Source organism: Apostichopus japonicus, chromosome 20 (assembly GCF_037975245.1).
Source record: "Apostichopus japonicus isolate 1M-3 chromosome 20, ASM3797524v1, whole genome shotgun sequence".
NCBI classification, from domain to species: domain Eukaryota; kingdom Metazoa; phylum Echinodermata; class Holothuroidea; order Aspidochirotida; family Stichopodidae; genus Apostichopus; species Apostichopus japonicus.
The window spans coordinates 17,124,489-17,141,983 of record NC_092580.1 but is presented as its reverse complement, the minus strand read 5'-3'; the positions used below and the strand labels follow the sequence as shown (position 1 = coordinate 17,141,983).

Here is a 17,495-nt window from a genome sequence, read left to right as displayed (position 1 = left end):
TTTCATCATATAATAATGGATCTTAAATGAGTTAGAGTTACTTTTAATTAATCAAACGAATAATTTTTTAATAATTAATCAATAACATATGTCAATTTGATCTATAATAATATATAATCCGAGATATATTCTAAAGTATATTTAATTAAAAATCACAGATATCTTTTATATCACATATACATATATTTGTAGTAGAGATACACTATTTGAGCAAATCAGAGACACTTCAAATGAATTAAAGGTATCTTTAATTCCTTAATTGGGCATTGGCAAAGATGTATCAAATTCATTCAGGATCTTTTTAATTATTTCAGTAAAGATATATCTGTTACTATTTAGAGATATCCCCAATTAATAAGAATATAGGCTATTCTTAAAAAACCTTAAAAGTAATTGCAGGTATTAATGAAAGTATAACTGCAAAAGTGCACTTCAAGCCATGTTTGGGCTTGAAGTTCGTGTTTTCACTGAAAAAGGTGTGTTGGATATATTTGAAAAAGGGGTGTTGGATATATTTGCATTTACCCCCAGAAAACAAACTCAAATCTATACCGGCTGAGGGTGGCCATGCATGATGATGAGAGGAGGGGGGGGGGGGCTGTACACTACAGTCCCTCATGCTGGAAACTGGTAAAAATCGGATTAATGAGAATACATTTTCCGATTTTCCATCTTTCTCTCTTTTAGCGAAAAACAAAACAAAAAAACAAAACACATCAGAAGCAGGCGACCTTGACCCCAGATGCCGAGGAACTTTTGCATAGGTCCCGTAATATGCACTTTTCGTAAACAATCTTTAGCATAGTTACAGGCTAGATACTATTTTGGCCATAAAGTGTATCGAATTCTGGCAACAAGAAAAATAGTCAAAAGAAACAATTGCAGAAAGAAGTAACCCTAGTTTCGTTCGTTTTGCCATTGATGTCCTATATCATGGACCACAACAATACAAATGTTCAACTTAAGGCCTTTGCTCACGCTTCTGTATGGCCTAACTGATCCTGGTATGAATTATTTAATGTCAATTCGTTAGGCTAATGCAGTGATTGCACTAGTCTTAAGACATAGGCCAGGCCTACAGTTTCAATACCTACTGTAGGCCTAGCCTGCAGTATCTTTACAGTTTACTGAAAGTTTTAACACTTGCAGTTTAAGACCCGTCTGCATTATGCATTCTATTATAAACACGATATAATCGTTTTCTTTATAACTGTGTAGTAAATAAGCACACATGACGATGTGCTTTATCCCAACACTGGCCAAATCGCAGAGATCAAGCAAATGAAAAAGGCCGTGGCTATTCTTACGACTAGTTGTAACAATTATTTATAAACTATTCTTACGACAAAGGCGAATTCAAGCGCAGTAAAGTAAATAAAGCAACTGCGCATGTAGGAGGGGTAACCCTAACCCTAACTTTAACCCTAAACCCCAATCCTAACACTAACCCTAACCGGAAATTATTGTTACTCCTGGTCGTAAAAAATAGTACTCCTGTCATAAAAATAGCAACTGCGCATGCGTAATCGGAAATTATTCCTATGAACAGTCGTAAGAATAGCCACTTTGAATGAAAAATGAAAACCAAAACAAAGGTGTCCCATTCTTCCATCTTTGTTATTGTTTTGGCCAAGATGAAAACATGCATCCGAGAAAGTTTTCAGGTCAATGAATGTAATAGTTAAGAATTGGACACCTTTGTTGTGGTTTGAATTTTTCATTCCATCCATCTCTTCAAATAGGCCACAATTTTGACAAAAAACTACAAAATTGTGATATCTACTACATAATAGTACTGCAAAAAGATGGTTTAAACTGCCAAAATGGAATGCACAATGAGTCTTTAAGTTATACTAGTCCTAATATCAATCGGGAGTATGGATGATCATGTGACATGCTTCCGGGCTCTACTAACAATTTATTAAACCCTTTGCAAGTTGAAGTTGTGTTTTGTAGACAACAGAGTTCCACTATATATTATGCCGGTAAATTTGAAAATTGCAGTAAACAGTGTAAAAAAGTTCCTTGTTTGCACACTTCCACCAGGACTATGGCAGCCATAGGATCTTGACATTAGTTGTTAATAGAATGTATACAAGGAGTATCATGAGAGTTAAGTGCTCTGGTGGAACGTATGACATGACCCTCCATGGTTGTAGATGTTTTGGCACATCTCCTGATTGTACTGTATGGTCCAGATTTATGTATTTTGATGGGCTACACTACTGTAGTGCAACATACTGAGCAGCATACCAATTTCACGAATTGAAAATAGGCATCTACAAAAAAGATGACCATGACTCAATGTCCTTCAGAGATATTTAAGTAGTGGATACTTAATTTCTTTCTCAAACCAATTCCTGCCCACCCCAAACATTACTTAAGAGTTTGACCAATTTTCTGATGGTGGCCTATGGTAGGTGCACAGTGTTAGGAATAGTATCCACAGTATCCAGAATAGTGACCTGAATGTCATAATTATGAATATCCAGTGATGAATTCCATCGTAACATTTTGATGTTACTTTTGTAGTTGGTTGTTTGTGACCATATATTTGGGAACATCAGAGTGCAGGTCCTACTGAGGGCAGCTTTATCCTTTAGCACCCACCTGTTGTGTAACTCTTGTGCTTCAAAAGTTGGATGCACCAAGGTCCTTTAAGGATAACGTAGTGTACATTACATCTCATCTCATCTATGTTGCAAAATGGTCAAATTTCCTTCTTATCTGTTTCCTTTGCCCCTACAGATACAACTTTATTACCCTTTGATGCCTTTTTCCACTGAAAGGTCAGAGTTAACGATAAATCCTAGCACAGAGAATCATATGAGGCGTTGGCATGGCAGAACAGCTGTATCAGTTGCAAACTTTGGAAAGAGTTTGTAATCCCTCGTCAGCATGCACAGAGAGAGAAGGAAGTCTTGGTAGAAGTGGGAGGTGTCATCCAACTAACATAAAATGTGCTTTCCATCAGTCGCTAAAGATAGCTGTGACTGTGATTGCAAGATCAGATCATCTGATTACACTGATAGCAGAGGAAATCGGTAAACCCCTTCGGAAGAAATCTATCCAATGGTTCATTGACTCCGGCAAGACTATCAGATGCATTTGCTGGATTGAGGAATGCTTATGGGCTTTACTCGCGACTGCCGATGCCTCTGTGTATATCCTACCGGTGTTATCCTTGATGGATACATCATGGAGCCAAGAGTCTCAGTTTACTTCGACTGCAGAGTGCTCCACTACAGATGTCAGCTCGATTCTTTTAAAGGTATGTATTTACACTTATAACTGAACTTCATCAATAATATTTGATTACCATGTGGATACTTTTGTTCTTGAAATGAAATCAATTGATTATATGTTGGTAATCCAGTTGCTATCTGTAAATAATTAAATGAATGGTTTGTAAACTCTTCTCTTCATAATTTCTAGTTATTATTGATAAGAATGTTTAGGGGAAATTTTATAGACTAGAGAGATTTTACAAAAAAAAATCATAACAAAGTTTCATCTTTATGAAGTTTACGTGAGCTATAATACTTATAATTACAGAAACAGAAGCACACCAAACCCATGGCAATTGCTTGCTGGAAAAGCCAATTTCTGAATGGAGACATTGGTGTTGTTGGGACAGAAGAAGGAGAAGTGGTCTTTGTAGATCTGCTTTCCAAACAAGAGCTGATGAGAGTCAAGATTGGTGATTCTGTGATGAACTTAGAAGTTGTGCAACATGGGAGGTTTTTGACCTATCTGCTGGTGAGAACAATAAAGACTGTATTGAATCAGTTTCATCTGTTGGGGTCTTCTTGTTTAAAGACATCAGTCAACATCTGACATCTATGTATAGGTTGTTATGTACAAAAGATTGTGGCTAGGGATGAAGATTTGGAGGGAAGCTGTTCTTGAAGATATTTGCTCTTAGTGACTGTGACTGCATGTTATGAGAAGACTTTGAGGACTTTCAGGAAGAAGCAAATCTGAAATGAAAAAGCAAAAAAAAGTAAACAGCAGCCAATTTAGACTCCTTCCTTGTACTTTTGGCATTCCAAGCATTTGTAGACTGTTTTTAAACTGTATTAGGACTAGAAGGTAACTTTTCAGTATTGCATATATGGATAGGCTGGTGTAATGGAAAATAAGATTTCAAGCAGCATATTACAAACTGTTGGATTTCTGAAGTTACTTTCCAAACAGGTGTGGGCAATATTTTACTTTTACTATAGAATTTTACACCATGAAACTCCATGTGTTCGTCTTCGGATGAGTTTTGAAGGAACTGATCTCTTATTGGAAGCCTTTTTTATTCCTAGACTAGATTTACTCAAAAATAATTCCATATCAAGCACCTATTTTTCCAACAGCAGTCAATTGGCATTGCAGTGAGTAAGCAAATGTTCTTGGTTAACAATTATCACTTTCACAAAATGTATGTTTTCTTGGGAGTGGAGGGGAGAGGGGGGTCGGGGGGGGGGGGGTTAAATGACCTTCATTAGACAATGGCTCAAAGTCTTTTCTTTGTCTCTGTTGTGATAAAGGTTTCCACAGTGACCAACAATCAGTTTGGCCTGTTGCTTGAGCAGACCTCTTCTAGGACGGAATCACTCTCTAATTCCTTGGAAGCCCAAGCCACCAGCCTACAGTTCACCTTGGTGAGATCCTCTGATACCATCATCAGTATCTTGGATTCGGAGATTAATGATCCCACGATCTTCACACCCACAAGGTTTGACCAGTTCATGAGGACGGTCCAGTTATCTACTCATGCAGTGAAAGGCAACACCATGATTGTAGCCCACTGCCTCTCCTCGAATGTGGTCAAAGTTTACGACAGCAGCCTGGATAGTTGGGATGCAATCTTCGTCTATAACATTCCAATTTCTACGGATAAGATACTTCTCACAGACAATTTCATGTTTACCCTGACGAAGGCCGCCAACCTGCAGTGTCCCACTGTCACTGTCCTCTCCACTAAGTTCTCAGACATTACAGGGAAAGAGCATTTATCTGATGCTAAATTGCAGACACTTTCTCTGCCAATTGGAGAAGAAGTGGTTGGGATCTACCGCCAAAGATTTCCAAAACATAGAGGTCCAACAGATGAAGTGGCAGACGAAACTGTTAATAATGAGAGTACTGACGAGGAAGGTCAAGACCTGGAAGATGGTTGTATCATCTTTGGAAGCACAGGTGTATACCAAATAAAACCGCAGTGAGTTCACTGAAAGTTACATAACATGATACATTAGTTTGCTAGAAATACTAAATACTGTCACTCATGCCTGAGTAGGATGCTTGAATGCTTCAGGTATGTTTTCAATCCTATAGTGTAATAAACAGTTTCAGGTACCATTCAGCACAAGCTTTGCAATACATGTGGATAATTCTGGAAAATAACAAATCATGGCTGCTTTGACAAGATTTTTGCCTACAAACTATATCGTCATCTAGCAATCCATGATTATATAGTTGAGGGTTTAAGTTTTCTATCACATTTTGGAAATTGATTATATTGAAGGTCAGCACTACCTTTTAAACTGTATCGAAAAAGACCAGAAAAATTTGTAATTATGAAAATGCTGTACTAGCTAGGTTGGGAAGATTCATTCTACTGACTATTCACAGTTCCATTGAGCTTAAATAACAAATCACAAATCATTGTTGTTCTACTACAAAGTTAAATTTCTCTTTGCAATCTCCTTTTGTAGAGTCAACTTTGATAATCTCTGTCTTAATCTCATCGCTGAAGGACAGACGAAGAAAGCAGAGATCCTTGGAATGACCCTTGACCTTAACATGTCATCTCTCTTCCTGAGGGCAGCAGAGCATAAACTACAACAGGCGCAACTCCAAGAAGCAACCAGGCTGTATTGTATCTCGAGGTGTTCGTCTATGGTTTGGGCGTACCATCTGGCAAAGTATGGATATTTTCAGGAGACTTTGTCTGTCATACAGGGTATACTAAATAAACAAGGAGAACAGGGCCATTCAAATTGTTGTAAACTTGCCATTGTTGCGATCAAGTGTCTTATTTTTGTATACCTAAATAGCAATGACCGAAGAGAGATTCAGAGAATGCTGGCTACGTTTCTATCGGATAATTTAGACTACGATGAAGTGGAAGCTATACACGTCTTGGCAAGTCACTCTCTGTGGGAATTCATGTTTGACATGGCAAGGACTAGAGGCCATTTAGAAACAGCTATGGATACACTCTTTGAACAATGGCCAAAGAGAGCGGACCCAACCCTGATGAGGAAAGTAACATCTCCAGAATTTCTTGATGCCTTCGTATCGGCCAAAAATGGCATATTCATCGAAAGGCTTTCCAAACTGGAAGTAGTAAGCATTCTCATGTTGCGAACTGATCTGGTGCTCAGACACTCCACGTTTCTCACCAGTCATCTTCATCTGTTGAACGTACAGCAACTGATTCTGCTAGCCTCTCTACTGGACCCGACAAAACCAAAGATGAGGGATATCTTTGAATCGGGTCGAAAGCGATCTCCTTCTACCAGTTCCATCGCATCAGTCGATAGTTTCTACGGCTCAGAAAATATGAAGATGACCGAGCCTTCCACTCTGGTGCAGTTCTTCATCCTCACACTGATCGAGCTTCATTCTCGGAGAATTCGGAAAGGTTACGAGGTGACTCAGGAGCCGTCTCTGGCAGAAATCGACAAGACTTGCATACACAGGGATGCCACTATGAGACATCAGTCGGGACACTCGGACATTAGACGTAACTTAATCTCTTGTGGCCGTAACCACGCAGGATTGGTTTCGTCTGGAGAGCTGTATACTTGGGGTAAAGCTAGATCAGGCAGGTCAGTAGTAAAGCTATAGTATTTGATGTGTATCGATGGTACTCATGGTTTATAGCATGCATGGATTAATTTAAGTGGCATGTTCCACTGGCAGAGTTCCAGACATTGATTGAGTAAAAAAAAATTGCAGCATTTTTGCATGATAGACTGTTTTATCACAAAAATGCAAAGTTGGTGTACTGTACTTGCATACATGTACAAACATGTCAGGTAAATGATTAAAATGACAACACCATGACAATCATTGTCTTTGTTACTCTTTGTTATCTACTAAATAATTTATTCCTGCCAGTTGGCATACGTTTGTAGTACTAGTACCACAGAATACTGTCCTTTGATGATAGCATGCTTCGAGCAATCGTATAGAGGGTATGAACAGTTCTCAACCTCTGGAAACAGGAAACTTAAACTAATGGTACTCTCAGTGCAAGTGATTTTGAAACAAGACATGAAAAATTGTTTTAAGTGGTTGAACGATTCTTAAAAGACCATTGTTTTTTGACACATTATTAATCCAAAGGGCACTGACAAATTTCAAGATTGTAGTGTATCACTCAGCAAGCAGAAGTCAACATCAACATTATTGAATGTCTTAAAACATGCCTTGTTTACTTGTCATTTACCATTGTATTGTTTACAGAGTATCGTGCAACACAATTCAAATGGCGCTACAGTCATTTTAAGTGTGAAGTTATTGTAACTTTTTCAAGTACTGCTGAGTAACACTTCCCTGTTTCATATTCTGACATTTTGTATGGCTTGTGGTGTTTATATTAGACTCGGCCACGGTTCCATCATTCCTGTCGAGGGTTATTCACCGCCTCTGAGAGTGGAAACCCTGCACATGCACCAGCAGCAGGTTCTCAGCATATCATGCGGCAACAAACACACTCTGGCCCTGACGTCTACGGGGAGAGTCTATGCTTGGGGGAGCTCAAAGTTTGGCCAGATTGGCGTTGGGGATAGGAAGACGAGGACCCATCCTTCCCTTGTGGATGAACTGCAAGGAAGTGGGTGTGTGGAGATTGTGTGTGGCCAATATCACAGCTTGGCCAGGACACAGGATAACCAGTGAGTGTCAATTGCACATATTAATGATAAACTATAATGCGAATGGGAGGGTATCCTCAGCTTAGTGAGGTTGAAAGACATTGTTGCAGAGCACATTCAAAATTCTGTATTATTCAATTGCATGAGCAGTAAAGTATTATTTGCAATGCAAATTTGGCAATAAAATCTATTTATGCAGACTATGGGTTCCAGTGGCCCATCCCCTGTCCCTCGTCTACAACGATGGGTTCAGTCCTTCTCAACAGTATAATACTATCTATCTGTTTGAGATTGCAAGCCTTACTTCCAGTGTACTCGAATGTATGTGAAAAGACGTCGTTGAAGATGTTTAAGTGTTTACTTCTCTCTGTGTAAAAGGTATACTTTGATGGTTTGCACACTGTACAATTTAAGTGTCAACTTTGCAAGTATTTTCTTCTATTTTTTATGAAATGATCTTCTCCATCATGTTTTCAAGGGGTAAGTTTGAGATTATGTGTTCCTTGTGTTTTTACAGAGTTTGGAGCTGGGGGTGGGGTGTCCATGGTCAGCTTGGACATGGCAGTGTCGAAGATCAGTTAATTCCTCAAGTGGTTGGTTCTCTGGTTGGTAAGGGCATCGTACAGATAGGAGCTGGTGCTTGCCACAGTGGTGTCCTTTCTGCAGATGGAAAGGTAAAGGCCACAAATCATTCATCTTTAAGTAGACCATAAATATATATTAATTGTAGCATTTACAAAATGAAGTATTTTAAAGCAGCTGGTTGCATTTTTCTCTCACCATCATTTAAGTTTATAACGTAAAATAAACTTTGCTTTGTCGATTGTGTTTCCGTCCCTAACGGATGTTCAAAGTTTGAGAAAATTTGTTGCTTTTCCAAAATATTGTACCCTTAATCCCCCTCCCTGTGTCCCCCTCCCTGTGTCATAAAGAAGTAACAAACCTAGCCTACTTTTGTATAAGAACTGTGGCTGACTTATTTTGCCTATTAAGATGAAACATAGAACTTCATAGACATCATACAAGACATTTATTCAAGTAAGTTATGTGAAGCTGGTGGGGAACAATGCAGTACTGGGGGATGTGATTGACTGCTCGAATTATGCCTATTGTTGCTTTTCATGTGTAGGGGAAAGGTTATCAGTTTGGAAATTGTAAGTTTTTAAGTTTGCCTGACCCTCAAAATTGTACCTTGACATTGAGATTGTTGAGTAAGCCATTAAATTCCTCGTTAAGGTAAAACATCTTTAGGGTAGCAGCAACAATTATTTCTTGAACTTTCAGCACAGGTGGCCATTTTTTGACCTTCTTGCATATTTGGGGTCAATTGTAAATGTCCTTGAAGATAGTGGAGGTTGTCAGCCTATGGGGTAAGGAATCGTTAAGCATTTTTGCTTTCTAGTGTTGGGTCTTTCATTGCTTCATGCATAACCTGAGGTAACTGTATTCTCATCAAACTTTATAGGTCTGGATGTTCGGCTCAGGAACATTTGGTCAGCTGGGGTTAGAGGTCGTCAGGAAGACCTCCCATCCATTACATTTAGCTGTTTTTAACGATCAACCAGTGAGGATGTTGGCTTGTGGATACTACCATAACCTGGCCTTGACTGCTCCTGAACCACACCAGCTTTACATATGGGGGAAAAGTCCAGTAGAAATTAAAACTCAGATTCAGGTAAGGAAAGTCGCCTTCGTAAATCAAGATGGAAAGTCAGCATTTTTTATAGCACTGTCAGCTTTCCATATGGGAATCTATTGTGCTCATAACAAGTTTGATAATGCAACATTGTAAAGGCATGAACAGAGAGAGTGAGACTTTGCAGCATAGACATTAAAGGGATGTCTTATATTGTGTGAAAAACAATGAAAAAAAAATTGTCTGCACTTTTTACTAACTTTTATACATTTATTGACACTTTGGGTTCTTGGCAATGTCATGTTGACCTTGACTTCATTCTAGTTTTTCCCTGATGCAAGCGACCTAAATTTTATGTTTTTGTGCTTATCTTTGAACTTACTTTCTATGGTAACCTAATGTTATGTAAGCATTGTGCCATATACCATCATTAGAACCCCAAGATTATACAAGGTATAGTCGCAGTTTTCCAGGTAACAGACATGACTTCATGTAATCTAATGTTTGGGTTGGGCCTAGCTGTAAGCAAGACCCTATAGAACAGGGCCTGATGGAGAATAATTCACACTTCAATGCTGTAGTTATTGCAAAAGAAATGACCCATTGTATTACAGTGGCAATATAAATGTCTGTTATCACATGTTTGCAGGGCTTTTGTTTGGACCTAACATTAGAGGAATTGTGTTGGAATAACTTGCTATTATTCTAGGACTTAAACACTTAATGTTATTTTATTTCAGGTCTGTACCCAAGAGGGGGGGGGGGGGGGGCAATGTGTGCATATGCCTTCCCTGACCCCAATTTTCAAAGGTTCACAGAATGGTCGTTCTTGCGTTTAATAAGGATCAAAAATACCATTTTGCATCTAAGCATCCTTAATTTTTGAAAGGTAGACCCTCCACTCAGATTGGTGTGCAATAACAATGTTCACTATCCACCCCATCCTGCATAGTTTAAACTTGCTTTTCACATTGAATATTTTGCTTCATTAAGGTGACCAGGAAGTTAAAGAAAGCCGGAAGAATGCCATCACAGTCAGCTGTTTTATCTGAAAGAGGTCACATGACACCAATGTTGGTGTCAACTAAACATCTTTCATCTCCAGTTAAAAAGGTAACTAGTAGATGGTAAAGGAAGAATATATCTTTTTTGTCCTATTTGTATAATCCAATGTGTAGATAAAGAGCCTGTCAAGCTTGGAGCATGTATCTTCACCTTGTTAAATACATTAAGTAGTTGAATGAAAGATTAATAACACAAAAAAGGTTCTTGTACAGGATCATTTTTCTTATGGTTATTTGTATTCCAATTTGACCTGCCATGCTAAAAAATACACAACAGCTAAAGATACATTGATGGCATATTGAAGAGATTTAAAACAGCTAATAGTGTTTTATATTGAAATGTCACCTGCCATGTGAAGTATATGCCACATGAAAATATTGATGGCATGTTATAGGGATTTAAACAGCTTATAGTGTTTTGTGTCCAACTGTCAACTGCCATGTGAAGTATATGACACATGCAAATATTAATGGCATGTTGTAGGGATTTAATACAGCTGATTGTGTAGAACTGTAGTTACACCTGCTCAAAATGTTCCTTTTGTTTTTGGACTGTTACATTGCAGTATTAATATTTTTTCTTTACATATCGTCTAAAAGGATAAAGATGGTTGTTTTCTCTCATGTTTTCTTCTATTCTTCTTGTTTTTTTTTCAGATGGTTTGTTCATATACTCACAACATTTTACTTACTGAGTCAGGTAAAATATTTACATGGGGTAGAAATGATATGGACCAACTCGGGAACCCATCTACCCACAAGAAGTATGAAGACACACCGTGCATGATACAACCCAGCCAGAACTTTGCAGATATTGCTGCTGGTTTAGAATTCTCAGCGGCTGTTAACCATTATGGAGTGGTGTACTCGTGGGGGTCAGCTGAATCAGATCAGGTATTTAACTAATGGTTCCTGTAGTTACAATCAGGAACGGTAATCAAGTATCATTAAATATGGCTGTACATTTGACTCTCATTGGGACCTCTCCCCTGATGGATAACTTGTGGGTGACCATCATAGTAACGGTATATTCCTTGGTGAATAGCATTCATGAAATTAAGACGTAAGCATTTTTAGTTTTACTTTCAGTCCTGCTTTAATACAGGAGTCACTTAAGACTTCCATCGGATAGTGTGCCTAACAACATCACTCACCCGACCCACCTCCACTGCCCCATAGATCTCCCCACCCCCTTACCTTTAACCCAGCTTAGGATGATACTGCAGTTCATCCGTGGTGACTTAAGTTTGTGTTGATACAAGGCAGAACCGAAAAGAACCCAGCCCTCCGAAAGCAGCATAAACAAGCAACAAACCAGTTACTTGAAGATTCTGGTGATCATCACCACTACACAGAGAGTGACAAAGGCATTAATTATCAACTGGTCAGTAGGTTTAGGTACTAAGATTCATTTTGTTTATGTAGAAGCCTCAGGTTACCAAACTTTTCCTTTGGTGACAGACTTTTCTCTCTTTTCTGCTCCAAAATGTCTGCGTATAGATAGACCGGTCAGCATTAAACATTCCAGAAACTCCTGAATGCCAGGAGGCATGGCACTATTATTAAACTTGTTCTTCATCACCGAAGAGCATTTACGTACATTTGGCTCTCAATTAGTGTCATTGATTGCTTGAATAATTGATCTCTGATGTAGATAGAGAATATTACAGGAATGATAATTACTGGATATCACAGCCATGTCGTCATCTTGTAATGCAGTACGTACGTTTCTTCATTCTTCAACAGCTTGGTCATGGGATGCAGAACCGAGCCTTGCTTGCATCTACTGTTGTCTCGATACCGAGCCCTAGAAGAATTCCTAACGTACCGCTCATCACCATACCGGTGCAGCTGCTAAAATCGCCATTCTTTTCAATAGATAAATACAGCATAGACCAATCATCTGTGAGTGCTTTATTTCATAAAGGGCATTTCTTGTTTTATTTAAATATTAACTTACATCAGCTTTAATTGACTATGGTTTATGCTTCTTTCAGAGTGTCTAACACCTGTATGTAGAGTTTTTTCTCTTTCACAACGTATGCAGCTAAAATGCAAACAGTCCATGAACTTTATTTTTTTTATGAATATTAACACTTTTGCAGGAAAGGCTTTTATGAGAAACTTTATGCATGGATACTAACTTAATAGAGATGGTTAAAATATACAATGAAAATGTGTAAACACATGAATCTTTTCATTTGAATGATCTGATTTTTTTTTGTGAATATGTTTACCATTAATCATTGATGAACTTCACTGAAAAAGTTTAAAAATTGGCTTTGGTTTATCAAGAACTGATGATAGTTGGTAATATACAGAAGAATCTGCTGGAGCAGTGACTGACATTCGATTGATGTTGTTTACATACTGTCAGGGTTGTTAACAGATAATTTCAAGAGATATTTCTAATTAATTTGTTCTGAAAGACAATAAGCTATCTGGTTGGATTTTTTTGGGGGGATACACAGTAATTGTGTGTCACCGATACCGCCATATGTGTTACATTATATTAAGTTTTAATTGTATATATAATGAAAATGCAAACACAATTTTTGCAATAATGTAATCCAACATGGCTTCAGCTTGAATCACTTCAAATAATAGTGACAGGGATAAGTTCTTCCCACCACAATTTTGTCATTTGCAGAATTTTTTATCAGGAATAGAAATGAAAGATAATAACAACAAATACAACTTTTAGACCATTTGGACCACAACATTTCTTTGCCCTGGTGGTTGTAAGGTTACAAGTGTTTTAAGGAAAGAATTACAGTATGAGAGTGTCATCCATTTTGTGTCATTAAATGTGCTTCAGTTGTAAACATAGATATCATTTCTTTCACAGGCTCCTAGAGGTGTCATAGAGAACCTGTCGCAGGATATCTCAAATTTAGCCATTCCAGTCGATAATAAGCCACCTTACAGCGAGGTGTCTTTATACTTTGTGCTGGAGCATCTGAGAGGTTATTACCAGCTACCAGTGGTCCTGAAGGAATGTCAAGACCGTCAGCTATGGTCGCTGGCTTCAAAAATCTACTTCATGATGGAAGACTTTGAAAATGGACTTAGTTTTGCTCTAAAAGCACTAAAAGATGAAAATCCATGTCTCACCTTGAAAGATGCAACAGCATTCCTCACTTCTTATTTTGAGTAAGTAGTTTAGATTCTATAGTCTGTGAAGCCATGCAGCTGTGTAAATCTATGGATAACCTCAAAACTAAGCTGAATGGCTTGAAATTTGCACTTCAGATTTAGTAACAATACTACTAGCAATTTATATTAGCTCTCGTCAAAATGCAGTGCAACATTTGGTCAGAAGAAAAAAAGTGTGAATTCCTGTTCAACGAAAATATCCAATTTGCTTTAAGCTGACCAGGGCTGAGATGCAGGACCTACCAAATGTTGTGTTGCCTTCCTTGTATTGTCAAGGCCTTTAACAACAATACCATAGCACTTTTATTATCTTAATGCTGTGATGTATAGAATTTTCAAACCAATTTTGCACTATTTCTACTATTTTTTGTTGTTGTGATTTTCAGAGATTTATCTAAAACGATATCCCTGGACAGACTGTATAATCATCAGAGAATCTTGCAGAAGATCTTGATAAAGGTAAAGATACATCAGTTTGATATTTAGACTTTGAAATCATAAAATAGAATTAAGATCATGAGAATTCATTGATTTGAATTTATCAACAGAAAGTAAGTTATAATGAATATTTATGAGCCTCTTTTACAATACTTACACGCCTGTAGTGATCACAATCTATTTTTATGACTAAAATATTTTGTGAATCCTTTAAACATCAAACTATTGTCAGATTTAAAACAAAATAACAATGTTTCAATATTTTGATTAAAATTAAAGCTTTTTCTGAAATCATGGCAAATTCTAATGTGTATCATAAGTGTGAGCAATCCAAACCGGACTAATTAAGAGGGGGGGGGGTGGAAAGTTGTGGAGAAGAACAGTTAAGACTCTTGATTTATTTACCAAAATTCATGAAAGTGTATATCAAACAAAGATAGACAGTCAGTGGTATTGATATGGAAATTGACATGCTTTTGATGTTTACTGAAAAGATTTGAGTTACTTACTATTGCAGTGACACTTTTTGGGAACCAATTAGGGTAATTTATGCAAAATCAATTTGCCTTACCTAACCCGGTTGTTTTAAAGTGCAGTCAGCTAACCACACTCTAGTTAAGAGATAGTCTGTTTACAATACTAAGACCAGCAGCATTTTATGTGCAGTCACATGTTTCTTCCACTGCCAAATGAAAATATTAATGAACTGTGCATTGCAAAAATGACTTTGATACTCTGAAAAATTGTCATATTGTCTTTTATCATCTTCAGATTTTTATCTTCTGGGAAGAGAAGAGTTTCCAACCATTAGATTTAGAACCCACACTGTCAGAACATCTGGGCCTTTTGGCATATCCACTCAGCATTCTGCTTTTCAGGTTTGTTTAAACTACATTTCCTAACTATAGGTGTAGTGACCAGAATACTGATATGTCTAGAGCCATTTCTGGTAAACTGTGTGTAAAGCATGCTGCAGACTGTCAGATGACCACCTGACTCAACTTGACAGTCATTAAACGGAAAAAAATCATAAAATATCTGGCAGTAGACATGTGCTTGGGTTGAGTTCGGTCGTGATCGGTCAGTCAGTGTGTGGTCGGCTTAAGAATAAACTTGCCTTGCTGGATAACTCACAAACTTGGAATAATTTGCTTCAGTGAAATCAGTGGGCTTTTCCCTTTTTTTTATACATACTTTGCAATCTGTAATCACATTTACTTTAAATTTGGGGAGCTGTACATGATGCTATGAATAAACTATGCAATGTTCTGTGCAATGCCCTTGCTGTGAATACCCAAAACTGTGATGTTTAAATGCAGAGCTGTTGCAGATTTGGGGAAGAAAAGTAACATATTAGGTATCCTGGTACTTGACCTTTACTTGGACAACTGACTATAGAACCACCAACTTGTTTCAAAGCCAATGTATGATACAGTGTCAAGGGTCTTGTATCGGAATAAAAGTATCCTGACATAAATGAAAGCTTTTGTATACAGGAACCGTTTTCTTAATTTTCTTTGCAGCTCAAAAGCATCCAAGACAGCAATCCCATCCGAAAAAGTGCTGCTTTTGGAAAAATTTCAGTCGTCTTTTTCTACCAAGTTTTGCTTGGACGTTACATCTGCTGCCTCAACCTTCATCCAGACAGGAAAGTTCACCGTCTTGGGTGACCTCAAGATGTCGTTGAACGATCTGTCGCCAGAGAAAGAGGCAACTGCCGATAGCGTACCGTTGTCGAGTAAAGATCAACTGTTACCCAACTTGATGCGTGGAAACAGTCACTTTGGCGAGGAAGGATTGATGATAGCCCCTAACAGCACAACTGCAGAGATGGTCGTCTTCACGTGCGAACATAGCTACGGGAGATCAGAGTTCAACAAGGAGGTCGAGGCCATTGAACGGAAACTCTTATCGTACTCGGATACGTTAACTGTAACGTGCGCCATTACGAAGGGTATATATGAAGATGAAAGCCAGTTGATGCCAAGTGCTTGCCCTCAGTGCACTTTAGCCTCATTACTACCTCTTGTTCAGTACTGAGAACCAAAGATGTTCAACACAGTAGGATTGCAGAAGAATTACTACTACGGAATATCCTGTTTGGTATAGGGACAGACAGGCAGACAGACAGACAAAGAGTGCCAAGAACCATGAAGTTGTGGATACATATTAAGTGCAGAAATGGTTTTAACTATATGCAAGACATTTTCTATGACATATCTAGTTGCCAAATGTATATGTAGGAAGAAATGTAAAATATATTATCCTTAAATTTTTACATTATATTTTATCATTCAATGTTTTTGTCTTGACTTGTTGATATTATGTGCAATTCTGAAATCCTTATCTTAGTTTACAATTGTCTTTTATACGATGCTGAATTTTTATTAATTACTATAATTTGAAAATAATGATAAATTGGTCATGTTTACTTATAATATATATTTTAATTATATGTATGTCTACTATACTTAGATTATGTGGACAGGTTTATAACATGTCATCTCTTGCCATACAAATTACACTTCAGTTTAAAACTATATTGATAACATTGTTAGCTTAAAGAAGGTGCTAAGGAAGAATTTTTAGTCTAAATATTCCAAAACAAAATATAAAATGACATATATATAAAAGGCATTGTCTCCTCAGAGCAGTCCTATTATAAATGGTAATGCTAATTCATCGTTTCATAAATTCTAATTACTCATATGGTAACATAGTATCTTGAACATATCATTTTTGGTGGGTTTAATTGTTAAAATCATTCTTGAATTGGTTATAGTGTCCAGCATGAGCATTTCAAAGTTCAATTTTCTAGTCTGATTCCTGTACATTATGTAGCCTGCAATCATTGTAAAGATATCTTTCAATAAAGCTATTAAAAGTATGAGTTATTTTCATGAATAATTGACATGATACCTGACAGTGTCTTCTGGATGAGTATTCCAACAGCTAAATAGTGCAGAAGGGTCCCCTAGACAAACTAAAGTGCGGAAAGAAGTAAATGAAAATATGAATATCCAAAATATTGCCAAGTTACAAATTTAAAAAGGGAATGAGTTATGTAGCTGTTGTTAATTAATAGAGAAAATATACTAAAACACATATATGTTTTTGTCTCCTTTTCCTTCATTTTATGCAAGTACCTGATTATACAACCACCTAACCCCCACTAGTAGCCTATACATTATCATATACCCTACCCTCCTCCCCTACCCTCCACCTCTACCCTCCCTCCCTACCTACCCTCCTCACCTACCCTACTCACCTACCCTCCATCCCTACCCTCCCCAAGTTTTGTTGTTGAATGAATAGTTCTTGAAT

The 17,495-nt window shown here is 37.6% G+C and overlaps 1 protein-coding gene and 1 long non-coding RNA gene across 3 annotated transcripts in view; one reads left to right on the top strand and one right to left on the bottom strand.

The window, feature by feature from the left end:
* The first annotated feature begins 797 nt into the window (after positions 1–797).
* Positions 798–17,278, top strand: LOC139960912 (uncharacterized). Its single transcript, XM_071959606.1, has 15 exons — positions 798–1,004; positions 2,749–3,271; positions 3,556–3,759; positions 4,539–5,212; positions 5,709–6,827; positions 7,605–7,898; positions 8,395–8,551; positions 9,343–9,552; positions 10,507–10,626; positions 11,235–11,471; positions 12,324–12,482; positions 13,426–13,730; positions 14,120–14,192; positions 14,943–15,049; positions 15,695–17,278. Exons 2-15 carry the CDS (start codon positions 2,840–2,842, stop codon positions 16,209–16,211), a joined length of 4,608 nt encoding a protein of 1,535 aa, XP_071815707.1. The 5' UTR covers positions 798–1,004; positions 2,749–2,839; the 3' UTR covers positions 16,212–17,278.
* The window catches only part of LOC139960943 (uncharacterized), a 44,929-nt gene continuing 44,512 nt past the window's right edge, over positions 17,079–17,495 (bottom strand). The window contains exon 3 of one of the 2 annotated variants that reach the window (XR_011790667.1): positions 17,079–17,154. This is a non-coding gene — a long non-coding RNA (uncharacterized lncRNA). The remainder of the gene's footprint in view (positions 17,155–17,495) is intronic. The other variant, XR_011790666.1, reaches the window with a different exon arrangement.